The following is a 17,988-nucleotide window of genomic DNA, read 5'->3' as shown; positions in this document are numbered from 1 at the left end:
CCAATTCTATTCCACAGCAGCAGATACTGCATTAAAAAAACCATAATCAGACTGAAGTTATGCAAACTTTCTTACACTTTAAGTGAGGTAATTTACTATATGCTGCTACAAGCAAGATTGTGAAACACATACAAGCATGCTGGTCTAATTCTTCCATAATTTATTAATTTCCTTTGAAAATTATGAGAAAATAAGGAATGTAATTTAAGCATGCTGAAACCAAACTATTTACACAAGATTGGTACATAAATAGTTCTAATTCCTGCACCAACTTAAATTCGCCAGTTTCCAATTTAATTTTTCAAATAAAAAAATAAAACAGTGGGGCAATTATTTTTAAACTATTTTAACTTTATGACATGCAAATTAAATGCCTCAAATGTAAATGGGATATCCCAAAACAGATGTTCTCAGATGAAAATATTTACTTAACATCGGTGCTTCAGTTTACCTCATGCATTTCAAAAGCCTTTTTTTAATAATCAGATTCAATTTTATAATAATACCATGACCTTCTTTCAAAAGTTTGGTATAAAGAATGCCTCAGAAGGAAAAACTGCATGACTGAAAGTAAAATTAATCTGGTTAAAAACTGGAACTTAAAAAGAAAGAGAAAACCCTAAGTTGTTTAATACTGAAAACCAGCCAAAGCTTTTTATAAAGTTCTAGATGCCAGAAGAAAGCTATGCTCAAAGTAGCACTACTTCACCAGAAGCATTAAAACACTGAAACAACCACCCCTGCAAGTAAAACTGCAAATACTCCTCTTTTAATTTTGTTTGTTTGGGGGTTTAGACTGTTTTACCTAACAGAAGTTAAACCAAAGCCTCACAAGATACCAGCAGATGAAAGACAAGTTGTCACATGGGCAACTATTTACCTTGAAAATTGCCAGCCAGCTTTTTGGCCAAATTTTGAATAGCTAAATTACTGCAGCATGATAAAGACTTCAGGTTCTGGCAGGACTGGAATGAAGTCCCCACCACAAACAGCCAACCACTCCCGCTCGCTATCAACTGGTGTAAGCTGATCAGCAGGCATGACTGTAAGCTTCAACAGCAGCAAGCAGATGAGTCCATTCGGTAACGGGGTATACCCCTGCAGAGGAGGAACTGGGCACTTTGAGCCAACTCTTGAAAGGATTCCTTTTGACTTTGTTCCAACTGTAGACCAACACGGAAAACTGTTTGCAGGGTTTTTTTATTTTTAAATAAATAAATCTTCCAGCTGAGTGTGGCTGGGTTGACAAGCAGCAAAGTCCCTTCTCAAGCCAATGCTACTTTCTTTCAGGCCACTTGCTAGTTTCTTCAGATGCTACTGGAATTGCCAAAAGAAGTATTTAAAAAATAACAAAAAAAAAAAAAAAAAGAAAAGGCATTTTTATAAAAAGTTAAGCAACCCAAATAAGACCTGGTAAAATCAGCTTTCTTTCCAGGAAATAACAAATCCAATACTGTGATTCAATACATTATAAATTAGCTGAGACAATACTACAACTAGATTTTCATTAACACTGTTAAACCTGGACAACAGCCTGGGGGGAATCCAGTAACTTAAAAATTCTTTCAAATTGACAAAACTTACAGGATCAGATACATGAAAACCAAGCTGGTACATTTCAGTACCCTGCATTTTTCCAAAAGGAATGCTATTTCTATGAAATGTTTGAAGAAGAAATCTATAAACATGCTAATAGGAATAAATACCTTTCTTGAACATGTAAGTTGCTAAAGAGCAATGGGAACTGTGAGTGCAATTTGTTACACACAATGCAGTATTTTATTACAAACTGCTAACAGAAGTAGACTGCTAGAGAGCTTTCTCGGGTGTAACTTCATCTCGAGCCCAGAAGATTGAAGCCAGGACACAGGTGAGGAAGATACCTCTTTGCCCGAGTTTAACATGTAGATACTATTTGATACAGCTTTTTCTTCCGAAAAGCGATGTAACCAATACCCTTCCCTTCTCCACTGCAAGACACCAGTAAACACAATGAGGAGGAACATGAGCTCTAACAAACATTCTAGCACGCTCAGCCAAGACTTTTCAGGACAAATTGAGTGCATGGAAGTTTCTGGCTATGTACACCAGGCAAAGCACACGTTTTGGCAGAACTGTAATTGCTGGTCATTTTTCAAAGAAAACTGTACATTTACTGGGCAAAGCTGCTAGCTTTGCATTAGGGTTGTGCTACCTTTCCATTACTTAAACAAAATGTAGGACCTAGGTAAACACATTGTTTCCTCTCACACACTCATTCTGTTGCTTACCTGGGAAGCAAGGCTTGGAAGAACACCTCTCACACAATGGGTTGTAGCTACCAAAATCCAAAGCCTCACCCACAGCTCTCACAGCTACATGGCTAACAGAGCAATCTATGTTATTTGGACTTCAGATAATTACCAACCATCTGAGACCCAAGACCAGGAATATGTTCTTTTTATTTTTGCCTCAGGTAGAAAAGTTTTGTTAAATGAAAACAAAGTACAGCCCAATTGTATCTGTTGGAAGGAAGCACATTATCTGGGCTGGAGAGAGAAAACACAGGGAAACCCTTCTTAACTTGCTTCAAAGCTTGTCAGTAGTCTGCAGAAAAGAGGAATCAAGAAGCCTCTCACCCTTTAGGTTTAGTTTCTCTCATTCTGCTGTCCCTTTCACATATTTTCCTCTTTCAGTATAAAGCTAAACTGGTTTTCCTCATTTGCAGATCAGAACAACAACGTATTTTTGACCTGCAAAAAAAATTTTATAATTTCATTACCTGCTGCTAATTGCATATTTGTTCTTCAACCTGAAAAAAGGGTGCCACACATATTGTGGAGAGTTATAAATAAGGAGAGGAACATCACTGAAGATTCTCTCAGACAACTTCAATATAGACAAAATACCAGATGCATATGGAAAAGACACTGAAGGTCAATCAAGATAATTCAGTCTGATCCTGTTAGAAGCAGTTTCACATTGATTGATACTTTGGAAAAGTGAGTTTCTTGTAACATAAAGGAGGGACCAATTAAATTCTTCCCAAATTTAGGGGATGGCAGTTTAATACCTTCCAATCCATTTACTATTCCTGGACAAGTAGGAAAAACGTCACTATAATTCTCCACCTTATCTTTAATATAGCAAGGTGTTTATAGCTGTTCAGGCAATAGTTTCTGCTATTCATCTACTGCTTCTGCCTATTTAATCACATTTTATCACTATTACTCTTTTCCCTTCCCATGTGAAATTTCTCACAGGAAAATACAGTTAAGGAAAGCCTGCATTTTATTATGAACCACCGTTAAAACACTCTCAATGGCTGCTAATAGACAAACTAATGCACACAGCAAGCTCAACTCTTTCATGTGTCTTTTTGTGTGGTTCCTCCCTCCTTTCCCCTTCTGTCTTCTCAGTTTTATGCTATGCCACTCCACAAGCAATACATTAGCTGCATGATCGCATACCAAATAGAAGTATCAGAAATAAAAAAGTTTTCATCCTCCTTGAATCTTACATTAGCCACAGAGCCCTTTTTCCACAAGTTAGATTTTGGCATCTGAGTTTAGCTGTATTATCATGCACAATACATGCTTTTTGTTACTGATGTCTATACCCCATGTTCTCATAGGTAACAAGGTGTGATGGAGACAAGGCCAAGACTTGCTGTGGTCACTGGAAATAGAAAATTTAAGAATCAAGATTGTCCCCCCAGAACAAAGGCTGTGAGCAGTACACTCATCTGTTTGGTGCTGTTGCCTACAAGCCAGTCAAGAGTAGGCTTACCTAGGTGTAGGTAATTTTGTCTTGCTAATATAGAACTTGCTTCCAAAACAAAATGAACAAAAAACCTCATCCCAGCTCATCATTTTAAATTCAAATTTTAGATCACAAAGGGAAAGTGAGCTTCCTGATGTAGAATATACCAATATCAGTAACTATGTAAGTATTATAATCAGTATGCTTCTGAAACGAAGCCGCTTCAGTGGCTCCTCTAGGCATTTTTCACTTAATACTGCACTCTTCTCACATGCTTAAATAGGGATACAATACAAAATATTTATGTTTGACTTAAACATTTATGCTTCAGTATCTTAATGAATCAGAGTCTTGGATCACATTATTATAGTAAAGCAGTTATTCCCAAGCTACTTTGTGCAACAGTGTTCCCTCCCAACTTACCTCTACTGCTCACTCTTCCCCTCATAACTAGCCTGGGCACAACCCTGCAATGATGAGATTAAATGGCTTCTGGTACAGCAAAATGTCTTGAACCTCAATCATATCTTATCCTTTCTTTTAAGTAGCTACACCCTGAAATTTGGAATGCACTGTATCACATTTAACAAAAATAAACAGGCATGTTTATTTTTTCTCACATTAAGAAACACCTATTTTAAGAAAACATCCTTTCTTCTCTGCTTACAGAGATAAAACACACTGTGAAGTTTATCGTTAACAATTGCACATTCTGAAACATAATGTAAATAAATAGTACTGGAAATTTACATACGTTCTTAAGCACAGCTTCCATTTTGATTATTACATGCTTGTTTCACTTCTGCTTACACAAGTTTTGTACATTGTAGTTACACCAATATTAAACCAGTAGGAAACGAATTTAACAAAACAGCAGATGTATAACAGCACCTCAGGGGGTTTGAAAATTTTCAGAGGAAAAAAAAAAAAAAATTCTATCAAGGGAAATGTTTGGATTTTCCATGAAAACTTCATCTATTCAGGACTGGGAATAATGGGGTATGCTAAAGATACTGCTGATAGTCAGATGATAGTCAGATTTCCCCTCTCCCAATTTAGTACACAGGTCTTCTCCATGGTAAGACTTTTAAGTACCAATAAACATTGTATTATAAGTGCTGTTAACCAATATGACCAGCTGGGAGTTACAGGAGCTTATACTAAAAGAAGCGAGGTGGGGCCATGTTCTACCATTACAGTAGTTTCTAAAGGAACAGTAATTTCAATAAAATCTGTCATCATTATGTTTAACCCACTGTATTTTGTAAGCTTCTGCAGCAAGACAATAATGTTACTATTATCACAACCACACACAATAATAAAAAACAACTTTCTTCAAAAAGAGTAAAATAAATACCTGCAGGACTGCCAGCATTTTCTCCTTGATGCAGTTGAATACCAGCAGAATCTATAGAGTTTACTGTAACTGTCTGTAGATTTGGCAATTGAGCAGTGCTTAGACTAACTGGAGTTGACGTCAACGCCCCACCTGCTGCAACTTGACCAAGAGTGAGAGTCTGCACAGGGGTTAGAGTTATTTGTTGACCAGGTGCATTCTGAATTTGCAAGTTCTGCAAGTTCTGAACTCCTTGCACTTGAAATGTCTGCCAGGTTATCTGCCCAGAAGGGGTCACTGTTTGTGCCTGAATTAAAAAAGTTCCAGGATTCAGCTGCAGTTGCAGATTTTGAAGAGCCTGTTGAGATATACTTTGACTTGCTTGCACACCATGGATTGTCTGTTGCGCAATACCTTGTACAATCTGGGCTTGACTGGTTGGCTGCTGAGACTCTTGAAGCTGTATGTGTTGTACAATTGGCTGTGCTGTGGAGACCTGAATATTCTGAGCCTGCGTGTCATCAGAGACTGATGTCTGGATGTAATTTCCCTGAAGATCAGAACTATGAACCTGACCACTAGTTGTGGTCAAGTTGTTTGCATTTTGTTCCAATATACTTGAACTGTCTATGGTAACGGGCAACTGTGATGAAGATGATGTTGGCACGAATAAGTCATTATCAGTGGCGGTTTCTGTGATTTCAGGAGAAACTTGCTCACCAGTCCTTTCAGAAGTATCTGAACTATCCATGGCGTGTCCAGTATTTATCAAGTGCCCATCTGCATTAATGCCTGCTGTCATGGTTTGAGAACCACTGCCAAGTCCCAGAGAATCTAGATCAACACTATTGATGGGTACAAAAGTAATATTTCCTGGCAGTCCAAGAGGGACGTTAGCAACTACTTGTGCTTGGCCAGGGAAAGACGAACCACCAATTGCAACTCCCTGAACCTGGACTTGACCAGACTGTGATAAGATATTCTGAATATTAGCTGAAGGTGTTCCAGAGGCAATGATGGTTTGATTAGAGCCAGGAATGATCTGAATTTGACCAGTTTCTTGATTTATACTGCTATTATCAGAAGAGGCTGCAAAGCCAAGTTGAACCTGCTGACCATCCGCTGTCTGGATCTGGGGTATTACTTGGTATTGTACGTTAGACACTGTACCATTCGACGAATCTGATCCTGGTGCAACAGAAAAGATTTGTTGATTTTGCAAACTCTGAATAGGAAGGACATACTGCCCACTTGAAGTTACTGTGGCCGCACCTGGTATCTGTACTATATTACCAGCTTCATCCTTTATAGTGGCAGGAGCTGTAGACAAGACCTCCCATCTATTTGGAGTTCCTGTTAATTGCACAGAAGCCAAGTCTCCTGTCTGAATAAAAAAAAAAAAAAGAAAACACAAAATTAAAACAAGAGATGTACAGACTACATGCTAACACAGTCATGCAATTCAACACTAGGGAAACATGCAGCGCAGCCCATATGAATAACAGCAACACAATTAGAACTATGAAGTACGGATATTGTAAGTGAGCTAATGCCTAGTTCAGGGTAACCAACCTGTGGGTCATGAGCTGCATGTTGCTCGCGAGCAGGCCAAAAGCAGCTCCTGTGCCATGGCTATGTCAGGTGACCAGCAGCAGGGTTATTCTGGTGTGGGGCTGCTGCGTAATCCAAATCCCTGGCTGTGGGAAGAAGGGAGCTGGCGGGGGCTGTTGGGAGCTCTCATCACCAGGTTACCCTGGGACTCAGCTACACTCCTTACCTAGCCCGGCACCTATCACACAGAAGTGAAGGAATTGCCATGAAACCAGGGTTGCCTGTATCTCCTGGAGCTTCACTGCCTTCTGACTGACTCTGTGTTATATATAGTATAGATGTGCATGTTGTGACTCTCAGGAGTACAGAGAGTGTTAAGAGGTGACTTAGTCACACAGTTGGAAAGACTGAATAGTCTCAGTTTAAGTTACACATTAGACAAAGTCCTAGTATTTATAAGCTTGTATGAGTTACTGTTTCACTAGGGAAGAAGGCCTCTAAACTTAAAGGACTTCTACACTGAAATCACAGTTGGATTAGTTATATGCATCCGTTAGGAGACACACACACAAAAATACAAATCTATCTTCATTAAGTTGGAGTAATAGGAAAGGTCAGTGTTTCAGAACAAACCCCCGAATGGTTAAAGAACCAAAGGACTGATGTAGTATGCTTTTGTTTCTTATTCAGTAAAGGTAAATTGCACTTACCTTTCTTTACCAAAGCAAGCTTTTTCAGAATAGAGTATTAAGAATTAGGTTTAACATCCTGCAATGCTTAGCACAGATCTGTGAGGTCAACCAACTTGGTAAGTAACCACCAATCTAAAAAAGATGTAGTTAAGTTTCTCCTTATCTGTTTTATGGCACTACAGTAAACCAATGGAGTTACTTTGTACCTAGTAATAAATAAACAACTTGTCTTACAACTCATTCAGCTCTGTGAAACAAATTTTGTCTCTTTGGCAGAGTCCACATGACATAAAGCTCTAGTTTGTCCTTCTCCACTGATCCTGTGATCATTCCTGGTAGGAAAGTTACCAGAGCATACCGCAGCTTCCTTCTGATGCTGCACTCTGACTTCCTTTAGAATAAAACTTGGACATGCAAATTACAGCACATAGCTTATTCTTCTCTAACATTACATTGAGACTTAGCCAGCCTGAATGAATCTTGTGGCATGCATCCGAGTGAATTTAGCCCACAGTGTAGGCTGGGACTTTCCTAGTTTCACTTTCTTACCCTGTTCCAAGCTGTAACACTAAAATGTTTATGCATACAAGAAAAATACTCTGTTTAAGTCTGAGTACTTATTAAAAAAATAGTTTTACTCTGCTTGGTAAACTTCATTTCCAGTAAGGAAATACACATCTTGGTTCCAAATTCCTCTGTACACATAATAACTGTGAATAAAAAAAAAGAATTCTAGCCACCTTTTGCCTTAAAGATACATATAATCTTTCAGGTAGTTTATTAGTAAATAGATACAGCATCACCAGAACAAAACTAATCTCATGGCCTTAATGCTTCAAGGATCAGAAAAAGGAGTAACGGTAATTCCATTTTATTATTTTATTTTCCTCTTACACTGATCAGCCTTTCATTTAAAGAACATATTTAAATCCTTTACTCTTTCAAGCTCTTAATTTATGAGATTAGGAAAAAATATGCAATACTCCATACCACACCATCTTACCTAGAAAAAGGCAAAAAATTCAATTTTTCTTTACTACCATATTAGCTTTATACTCTTACATTTACACATAGGTATCGGCTGCTGAAATGCTGCTAAAAAGGTTGTAACTACTCAGTTCACTAGTATAGAAATACTTATTAACTGTAGGTTTTAAAAACTGAAGGTTTTATAAAGTATCAAAAGACACAGAAAATTCATACATAAACATCAGTCAGAAAATACCAAAAGCAAAAATATGATTGTTACATGTTTAATGTGTGTCATCGTAAAATGAATGTATAATATAATGTGGTTATACTATCTGTTAGAACAAGAGAGAAAGAAAAAGTAATGGGAACCATTACACGTCTAATATAAATTTCACACTAACTTAAGACTATGTACAAGCAAATGTTGAACGTTTAGGCTATAGGTGGCCTGACCTAATACCTCATAGTATGTCTATCTCTACCCACATGTATAAGAGTATAAGAGTATCCTCCACAGAAATAAATCAAAGGGAACCCGTTTCCTTCATGATATGGAAATGACCTGCCTTATTCTTCTCCTCCCCAAACATACATTAATTTCCATATCGCCATCCAATGGCTTTTGCCTTTTTCATGTTGGGCACACATCTCTCCTCACCTTTTCATGATCTGCTGAAATCTTCCCTCAAATGCTATTCTGTAAGGGTTTTAGCTCAACCGAGCCTCTCTTTTAGTAGATGCACTTGTCAGTCCCTGGAGGAGTTCAGGGTAGCCATGGACGTGGACATGAAGCTATTGCTACACATAGCACATGAAATGCCTGTTATTCACACATTGCTCTTACGGTTGGCTTTATCAGACACTACCAGATGAATCATGAGGAGGGAGGGGCAAAAAGAGGGTGAGGCTTTCAAGAAGCTATCTGGCAGCTATCAAAATTACTAGTTTTAAAGCATGAAAAAAACCTGTATGGTAAAGAGTATTTGAGGATGATCTCTAACCTCAACTGGTTATCAATCTGCCGTCACAAGTTTGACTTATACCCTTTCTCAAAGTCTGCTGGGGTAGTAGGATATTTCTTGGACTCCTTTTCCTACTGAAAAGAGTAGTAACTTCTCACTGCATCCTCAGCAATTAAGCATTGTTGCAGTAACTCAAAGTTCTACCACTGATGTATGAGCAGCAACATCTGCAGCCCACTCACTGATCTTTACAGTGCAGTCATAGTAGACCAGAGTTTGCTTGTTGTCTATTAGCCATCCATCAAAAATACTAGAAAATTCTACTAGGGTAGAAATAAAGCAAGAGATCTCTTTCTTATCAATTGATACTCAGATAGCAGTTACATGAAAACTGTTCCTTTAAGAGAAGGCTAGACGGTTGCAATCCAAAGGCTCTGGGACAAAGATCTGAGGAAAGTTCAGCATTAGCACTACTCTGCCAAGGAGGACAGAACAGGAAGCAACGGGGTGTTCACTGGTAGCAGTATCAGGAAACAAGAGAAAGAGACAGGAACAGAGCAGAGAGGCTCTTGCACAAGGCATGCAAAGAATTAAAACCAAATGATAGGTCCACCTGAAGAAAGGTCAAGTACCACCAAAGAGTGGAAGCAACAACCGCTGTTCAGCGTCTTTTGATTCTTTAACAAGCCTTGTATAATTTCCAGTGGGGTAAAATAAAAAGATCTCCCTGAGCCAAAATTCTCATCCCTGAAGAATGAGGGGTCATACTAAACAAAAATCTAAAAACTGTCTTGTTCAATACGTTTAGAGAAAATTAAAGCGACATTAAGTCAAATGTGGAAGGAAATAAGAGAAACACGCACAAAGGATAAAATACCTTTAGAAAGCAATCTAAACCATGCTGAAGGATTGGACTTGGAAAAAAAATATAACATCCTTCACCAAAGTAAAATTGGAAAGGGGAGAAACATCCTTGTAAGAACTGATATATGTTGTAGACACCTGCGTTTGACCATGTTAAATGTGATCAACTGGACACATGCCATTACCCATCAGTATTTTACTGCTAAAGAACTTTTTATCTGTGCTGATCTATTGTGGACTGCTTTTTGCTGCACTTTTCAGAAAGTCACTTTTGCCCCATTTAGTCCTGGAGCAAAAGCATCAGCAAAATGAGCAGAGGTGGACAGATAATGAGTCATGAGCTCCTAAACATTTAAAAATCACATACCTAATGAAGAAGATTGGCCACTGCCTCATCCAAATTGTTGTTTTATGAAAGAGTTAGGGCTCTAATGCATGAGCTTAACACCATGCGTTTACCAAGCTACAGTAAACTACCTGTGCATTCTTAGGTCATTACAAATATAAGATAAAATGCACTTGCTTCAACTCTTTCATTAAGGTATGAGCTAATACATTCTATCTTGTATTTGCCATAGGTTAAACACATGTTCAACATCAGTCACTGTGGTTCAGCTGACACAAAGCTGCTTGTTAAGGCAAATTAATTCTGTTGCATGTTTTCAGCTGTCTTACAACGAAGCACTCAATTCAGAGAAATACATTTTCCCAAATCAAAAGTTTAGAGAATCAAAGAATGTTTCAGGGGAAAAAAGTATTATCTGGGGCTTCTTAAAATGTTATTTTAAAAGCCAATTCCAATCTGGGGAAATGTATCTAACATTTAATTGTGTCTCATTTAAGGAACATCTACATCTTATTGCTTGAGATGGACAACTGGACCCAAACCTTTTACAGCTTGTTCTAGTCAGCAGAAGTTCAGAACCCATCTAAACTAAGACAATACAACATTGTTGACATCAGTAAAGCAACAAGGAGGCATTTTTAACTAGATTGTATCTAACTTCATTTGTTTATTAATTATTAATCTATATACGTGTATTCTTCTCTATATAACTCCATGCCAAAACAGAATTTTGCATAGAAGTTTGTGTGAAATGGTTTGTTTTCCTTATGCCTTCAACTCAGGTGCTGAAGGCTCTATCAAATAATCAAGAAGGACATTAAAGATGACCTGAAGGCCAGTCATTCTCAACTTCATCTTTGGGAAGGCAATGGAGAAAATAACCTTGAAAATAACCTTGGAAAAAAAGAATTACCTTCAAATAACCTTGGGGAGAGGAAGAAGATGATCAGAACTAGTCAGCCTAAACTTCGGAAGGGGAAACAATGCTTAATTAACTAACCTGACAATCTTCTATGATGAGACAATTGGCTTGGTAGATGGAGTTACGCAGGGGATATTATTTATCACTATTTCCCTCAGGCTTTTTACTCTGTTCCCCATAAGAAAAAGCTTTTTTGTCTTTTATTTTCACTTTTTTTTACCATAAGGGTGATCAAACACCAGAACAGGCTGCCCAGAGACACAGTCCCGAGCAACCTGCACGCATTGACCGCGTTTTGAGCAAGGAGGCTGGGACCAGACAATCTCCAGAGATCCTTACCAGCCTCAACTGTTCTATGAAATCTTACACTTCTTAATAATGTTTACATTTCAGAGAGAGAACATTCTGGTTTATGCTATCTTTAAACATGGAAATGTTTTAAAACATATATTTTCTTACTTCTACACTTGGTTCTGATCCAGCACTAGGAAGACGTAATTGGAATGCAAAAATCAAAGAACATTTTAAAAGGTGAGCTTTTGGGAAGCATACCATTAGGCACTACATTCTACCTGAAACTTCTTTGTTTTGCAGAAGTATAAAACAGAGAGAAACAACACAATCCCAGGCAGACTTTTCTATGGTGGCTGAAAACATTCTGGTGTATCTGTTCACATGCAGCAACTTAGCATCAGCATATTATCACCCATAAAGGAAAAAATGGATGTGAGAATAACCTCAAGCTTCCTCAAAACCATCATACAAGCTAGAGAACTGAGTATGGATAACTGAGACACATGGCATTCATCCATATTTTTGCCTAGCAGGAAACATGAAATTTAAAATGCCTTCACATCTCTCTATCCTATCAGCACTGCTGACCTAAGCTGAGGTTAAGCTGCTTGCATCTCAGATGGTTAAAGGAACATTCTGAGGCATAAACAGACTGGAATTCCAGATTTTTGTTAAGTTCTGTGAAGCACTGATACTGGATTCTAAAGCTCAAGATATGCCAAAGCAATCTTGCAACACTCCAGCACTCTGTAAAAGATACAAACAAATGCTTTGTCTACAGCAGAGAAGCGATACTCATCTTCCCCACTTCCCCCCATAACTGCTAATTATTAACCTCTCCAAATGTCTTCCACATATTGTTGGTAAGCAACAACACGAATCAATCATTCCTCCTGCCTTTTTTTTTTTTTTTTTTTCAGACTAAAGAATCAGTGTAGCCTGTTGCATGTTAGATGCAACTACATACCACAACTGGGGCAGCCATCTCTGACAGCTCCCATGCTTTAGAAGCTGAGAAAGCCAACAGTTTTCTCATCCAGCCTGCCTCTTTTCTCAAATCACTCACCTTCCAGTCATCCCACCGCACACTCCCATCATAGAATCAACTAGGTTGACTCATCAAGTCCAACCATTACCCCAGGACTGCCAGTCTTGCACTGTATCCTCACCCACTCCAGTCATGTCCCGCACAGCCATAAAAACGGCCCTTGAGAGCATGACAGTTCAAGAGGGTGTCTTCAGCTTTGTGTTGCAATGAAGTAAGAGAACATAAACAACTGGTTATCACCTCAATTCTGTAACTTCTTAAACAATCATCTGATCATAATCATACGACAACCATAGAACTGGCCATCAAGACTTTGTTCGACCTGAATTTTAGGATCTGTTTCCTCTTTTGTTTTCTCTCCCATGCATGGCTCTGTCACCTTTTGCTTTGCTTCTTTTCACCTAATGCTAAGGTCTTTTCAGATGTTTAAACTGGAATGAAACTAGAGTATTTGTAACTAAATGAAAAAGAATCTGAAACCAAAAGTTTAAACTAGAATTATTAGTTAGTGATAAACAGTGAAAAAGCAAGACCCAAACTAAAACTTCTCAGACTTTAAATTCCTAAGAGAGGGAAAGACATCCAGAGAGGTCAAAGCATATGAGCTGTCATCCCGGGTCAGGCAGGAGCGCACACCATCCCAGCAAGGCTTTCACACATGCCAGCAGGTAGCAATATTCAAGGGCTTTCCATGGCAAGCATCTGAACCAGTCATGGATGCAGCAGTATGGCAACTGAAGAAAAGATTCTCAGGTAAGCAAGCCACAAGGTCAAGGCCATCTCCATTAAAACCAAACACCAGCAGGCAAAACACCAAGCACTGCTGTTGGATGACTGTAGGCAGAAAAAAAATCATGGTGTCAAAGCCTAAGCTGAAAGGCGGCAATCTCCATCAACGCACAAAGACGAGATTAGCAGTAATGCCTGCTAGTATTTTGTCATCCAAAAGTAAATAGAGCTCTAACCAGAATCCTGGGCCAAGCTGAAAACCTTGTGGACTAGAGACAGCCTGCCCAGTTCATTGACAGAATGGAAAGCAAAGAGGGTCGAGTTTAGTTCTGTCAACTGTTTTCTTCACTTGCTTTCTGTACCAAGCAGTTGTCACTTTCATTAGTATTTCTATTTCCACACTAATCCTTTCAGTGGCATAGAAGTGGCGTCCACCCAAACAGCAGGCTTGGATTCAGATATCAACACAGAATCATAGAATAAGGTCCACTGAAAGGTCATCTGGTCCCACCTCTAAGCTCAAAGCGGGGCCATCTAGATCACAGCAAATCCAATCACGTTTGCTCCAGCTCTTCCCTAAATCCCAAACACGCGATATTCCTTGCATTCCTATGGGAGTTTTTTTGTTGCTGTTGCTTTTAAATCATACTGCTGGTCTCTTGGGGAGCAGCTGCAGCATGCCATTTCAGCCAGGAAAGCAGTGTGCAGTAACCGGCTAGCCTACTATAGTGGCTCCAGCCCTGCCAGCTCCTACTCAAGCAAATGTCAGTAAAGCATTAACAAAATACTCCCAAAGAGTCAGCACCACTTTCCTTATACATGCAAGCTCTTCAAATGCTTCTAAAAGGAAATGCATAGTTTAACTTCTCCTATCCATTCACATGGATTGAGAGTTCTGCCAGACATTCAGCAGTCAGAACTGCAGTCCAGGTACAGAAAACACTGGGAAAGGGCTGCCTCCCCATCGCTGCATTAGGCACCATCACCCACACACAGGTATCAAACCGATTAATCTATACTCCTGAGAAAGGGATGAGCATCACAAACCCCAGGATGACAATTATGTCTGTGTCCATGCATAGAGATTTACTATGCCATAGGAGTTATGAGTTACCTACAATTTAAGCCCTTTTAGCTTCTCCCTCCCTCTTCCACCCCCCAACAAGATAGGCTCAGGGGACCGGGGGGGGTGGGGTGGTAAGTGTGTGTGCGGATCTTTATTGCACTAAATCCCTTGCAGCATTCTGTTTTTCACGAGGAATATATTTCAGGGACTTCAGTCCCCCCCTTCCCTTTATTAAGGTCATCTTAATTAACTTCAGTGTCTAGTTCAGCTGCTGTAGGTATCTCCTCCAATTTATATTTAGTTTCCACCCAAAATATTCTGAATCATTCAAGAGCTATGCGGTAGGAGTGTAAAAATTACCAGAATGCTATAACCTACCTCACAGCAGATATGTAGGAGGGGCCTATCTTCATGTATGGAAAGTAGTGAGTTTATATTCATATTTAGTTTTAACTAAGATTTTGGCTTCTCTTGAATTGCTTCCGCCTTGTCCTGAAAAGCCCTTATACATAAACATAACAACAGACAAATGTAACAGGAATAAAGTACTATTTCAAAACTGCTTTGCCCACTTTGAACTACCAGGAACCATTTGTCCTGTGCTAGCACTTTAGTAGCCTGTCAGACCCAGCACAGCTCGTGCCAAGCCATCAATCTATCCTCAAGACGCACAATTCCAGCTTGAAAATGAAAACAACCTTAAGGTAGATATAGGAAAGCAAGCTATCATTTAAGCATTACTCATTTTTCGCTATGTATGTTTAGGCAAGAGACAGATCCAACACTCCACTTTTCAGCACTGCATGCATCTGGTATCATGAAACAAATCTTAGAGGCATCAGGCACTTAACATTGTCTAGAAGGATCTTTAAAACGTTGCTTAAGAAAATAAACAGGTTCAGCAGAAAGAACACTTGAAAGGGGGTCAGAATCTTAATATATTTTTTCGAGCTCTGTCATTAGTCTACAAACTGCTGCGTGACCTCAGACAACTATTTTGTTCAGCTTCCTTTTATGTAAAGTAAGCTGAAACATACAGATGAAAAGTATTTTAAAGTTTAACACTCGAGTATTTAGTAAACTTAACATTATGGTTAACATTTTGACATTTGTTAAAAGCTTGCCAAAGCCACTTCATCCATCAGTACAATGCTTTGCAGTTTTATTTCCTACTTGCAGAATCCTAAGAACATACGAGGCTATTGTACAGCAGGCATAAAAAAAACAAGACTCGCTTTAAAAGCAAAAGAAAACCAGGTAATTTTTTGCGCAAGGACTAAGACCAAAAAAGGCTTAATCATGTTATTTCAGAAGATATTTTGAAACTCCCTTTTAATATACCGATATTTTTAGGCATCGGTTATTCAGAAACATGCCACCTCTTTTAACTTCAGGAGCATACGTCAACAAGAGAGTTTAGCTAGACCAATTAAGGAACATGCGAGTTTCCATTAGGCTTTTGTTCTGCAGACTGTTAAACTGGCTTCAACAAGAATACGTTTCCAGTCTGCAAGATCCATTTCACCACACAAGGTCGCAAGGTCATCAAGGCTCCTTTCAGAGCCGACAGCGCATGAGAAATAAGGACAGAAATTCGGTTTGCAATACGAGGGGCTGCACGATAACTGCGCCTAGAAAAAACAGCGTCGATACAGGAAGCAGCTTTCCACCACTGCGTTCGCTTCTAAACAGCCATTTTACTTCTAACTACATCCTTCCCTACAGCCAGCCTTCATTTTGTGTTCCTGCCTGGGTGCGCGGTTGCAGGCTGACAGCTGAGGAGAGGGTACCGGCTGCGCTCAGGTGGAGGTGAGATGCCTCCCAGCCTCGCCGGGTGCCGAGCGAGCCGCTCCGGTGCCAGGGCCGGGGGAGGGAGGTTTCCCGCCTCCCCCCGTTTTTGAAAGTAAATGAAGGCGCCGCTCGCAATGGCGGGGGAGGGGGGAGCCAGGCTCCCTCCTCCTCCCGGGAGCCCGGCTCCTCCTGGAGAGGCAGGGGAGCCCGGGGACCCCTCTCCTGGCAGGTCGGCCCTGCTATCGTCCCTCCCCCCGGGCGGGCAGTGCCGTGTGTCCCGTCCCTCCCCCCGGGCGGGCGGGCTGGCTGTGCTGTCTCTCCCCCCGGCAGGCCGTGCGAGAGCGGCGGGGCGGGCACTCACCGCTCCGGCAGAGTGAGAGGCAGCGGCGGCGGCGGCGGCCTCATCCTCCTCCGGCGACGGCGGGCCGATCTTGCTGCAGGTGGCCGCCAGCAGAGCGAGCGGTGACGGCTGAGCGTCCTACCCACAATGGGCGGGTTCAGGGAAAGAAAGTGGGTGGCGGTTAGTGCGGGACAGCGACCGGGCTCCTCGCAGACGCGCACACAGGAAGCGGCGGCGGCGGCACCGGCTCCCGCACCCGCTCACAACGTGTCACCCGGGGGAGGGGGGAAGGGGCCCGGCCAGGCCTGCGCTTACCTGGGGGGCGGCCGCCCCGGCGGAGGCCGAGGCGGCGCCGTTGCCGTGCTGGAGATACTCGCTGTGGCTGCTGCTGTCCACGTCCAAGGCAGCCATTTCCTCTTGTTTCACGGGCTTCTCGGGAGCTGCGGGCACAGCGGGGAGGGGGAGGGGAGAGTCACTGACGGGAGCGATCACCCCCCTCCCTCCCTCTCCCTCCCTCCCTCTCCCCCCCCCTAACCCCAGCGCTCCCCCCGCCCTCCCGCACGGAGCCCTCCTCCTCCTCCTCCTCCTCCTCCCCGTGCTGCTGCCCCTGCCCCTCTTCTCCCTCCTCCCCCTGCTCCTCCTGCTGCTGCTCTCAGTGCCGCTCTCGCCTCGCTCGCACACGGACGCTCCGGGGCCGGAGCGGGGAAGCGCAGGGCCGGAGCAGGAGCAGGGAGCCCCGCGGGGCGGCTCGGTCGGTGCGTACGTACCGGTCATGGTGTGAGTGCGAGCGGCCGGCTGGCTGGCTGGGCGGGAGGCAGGCAAGGCAGGCTGGCTGGCTCGCACACAGGCCCTGCTGGCTGGGGCTAGGCGGCTGCCGCCGGGGACATGCTTATTGTGCTCACGGCGGGCTGAAGCGGCGGCGGCGGCCCGAGCCTACTCCGGGGTTTTTTTTCCTATTTTGATTGACGGTGCGGGAAAGCCGAAAGGTGGGGCTTGCAGCGGGAGAGGGGGCCCGGCCGACACCGCCGCCCGCCCGCCCGCCTGCCAGCCCGGAACTCCCGCCTACGTCCGCGCTCATTGGCTGCGCTTCGCCGCCGCCGCCGCTCGCAATGGCCACCCGGCCTGCCAGTCACCCGCCAGGGGCGGTGGAGCGGGCGGGGGGAGCCCCATGCCGAGGCGGCTTCCTGTTTGCCAGGGCTTGTGCGAGGAACAATGAGCGGGACTCGCCGAGAGCTAGCGGCCTGCTCCGCCACCGGGCCCGCGCGGCCCCTGCGCCGCGGGGAGGCAGCGCCGCTGCCGCGCTCCCCTCTGCCGCCGCGCCGGGGAGGGGGGGG

The 17,988-nt window shown here is 42.3% G+C and overlaps 1 protein-coding gene across 2 annotated transcripts in view; it reads right to left on the bottom strand.

The window, feature by feature from the left end:
• SP3 (Sp3 transcription factor) overlaps positions 1-17,679 on the bottom strand; it is a 35,563-nt gene extending 17,884 nt beyond the window's left edge. Inside the window, exons 1-5 of one of the 2 annotated variants that reach the window (XM_030486320.1) lie at positions 17,422-17,670; positions 16,970-17,094; positions 16,676-16,792; positions 6,350-6,461; positions 5,099-6,265 (exon numbers count right to left, since the gene is read on the bottom strand). In XM_030486320.1, coding sequence (XP_030342180.1) covers positions 5,099-6,265; positions 6,350-6,461; positions 16,676-16,792; positions 16,970-17,094; positions 17,422-17,428 — 1,528 coding nt within the window. In that variant the 5' untranslated portion in view covers positions 17,429-17,670. Of the gene's footprint in view, positions 1-5,098; positions 6,462-16,675; positions 16,793-16,969; positions 17,095-17,421 lie in introns of both variants that reach the window. The other variant, XM_030486318.2, reaches the window with a different exon arrangement.
• Between the last annotated feature and the right edge of the window lie 309 nt (positions 17,680-17,988).

The sequence above is a fragment of the Strigops habroptila genome, chromosome 5 (genome assembly GCF_004027225.2).
Source record: "Strigops habroptila isolate Jane chromosome 5, bStrHab1.2.pri, whole genome shotgun sequence".
NCBI classification, from domain to species: Eukaryota; Metazoa; Chordata; class Aves; order Psittaciformes; family Psittacidae; genus Strigops; species Strigops habroptila.
The sequence above is the reverse complement of the archived record's forward strand: the minus strand, read 5'-3'. Positions and strand labels throughout refer to the sequence as shown.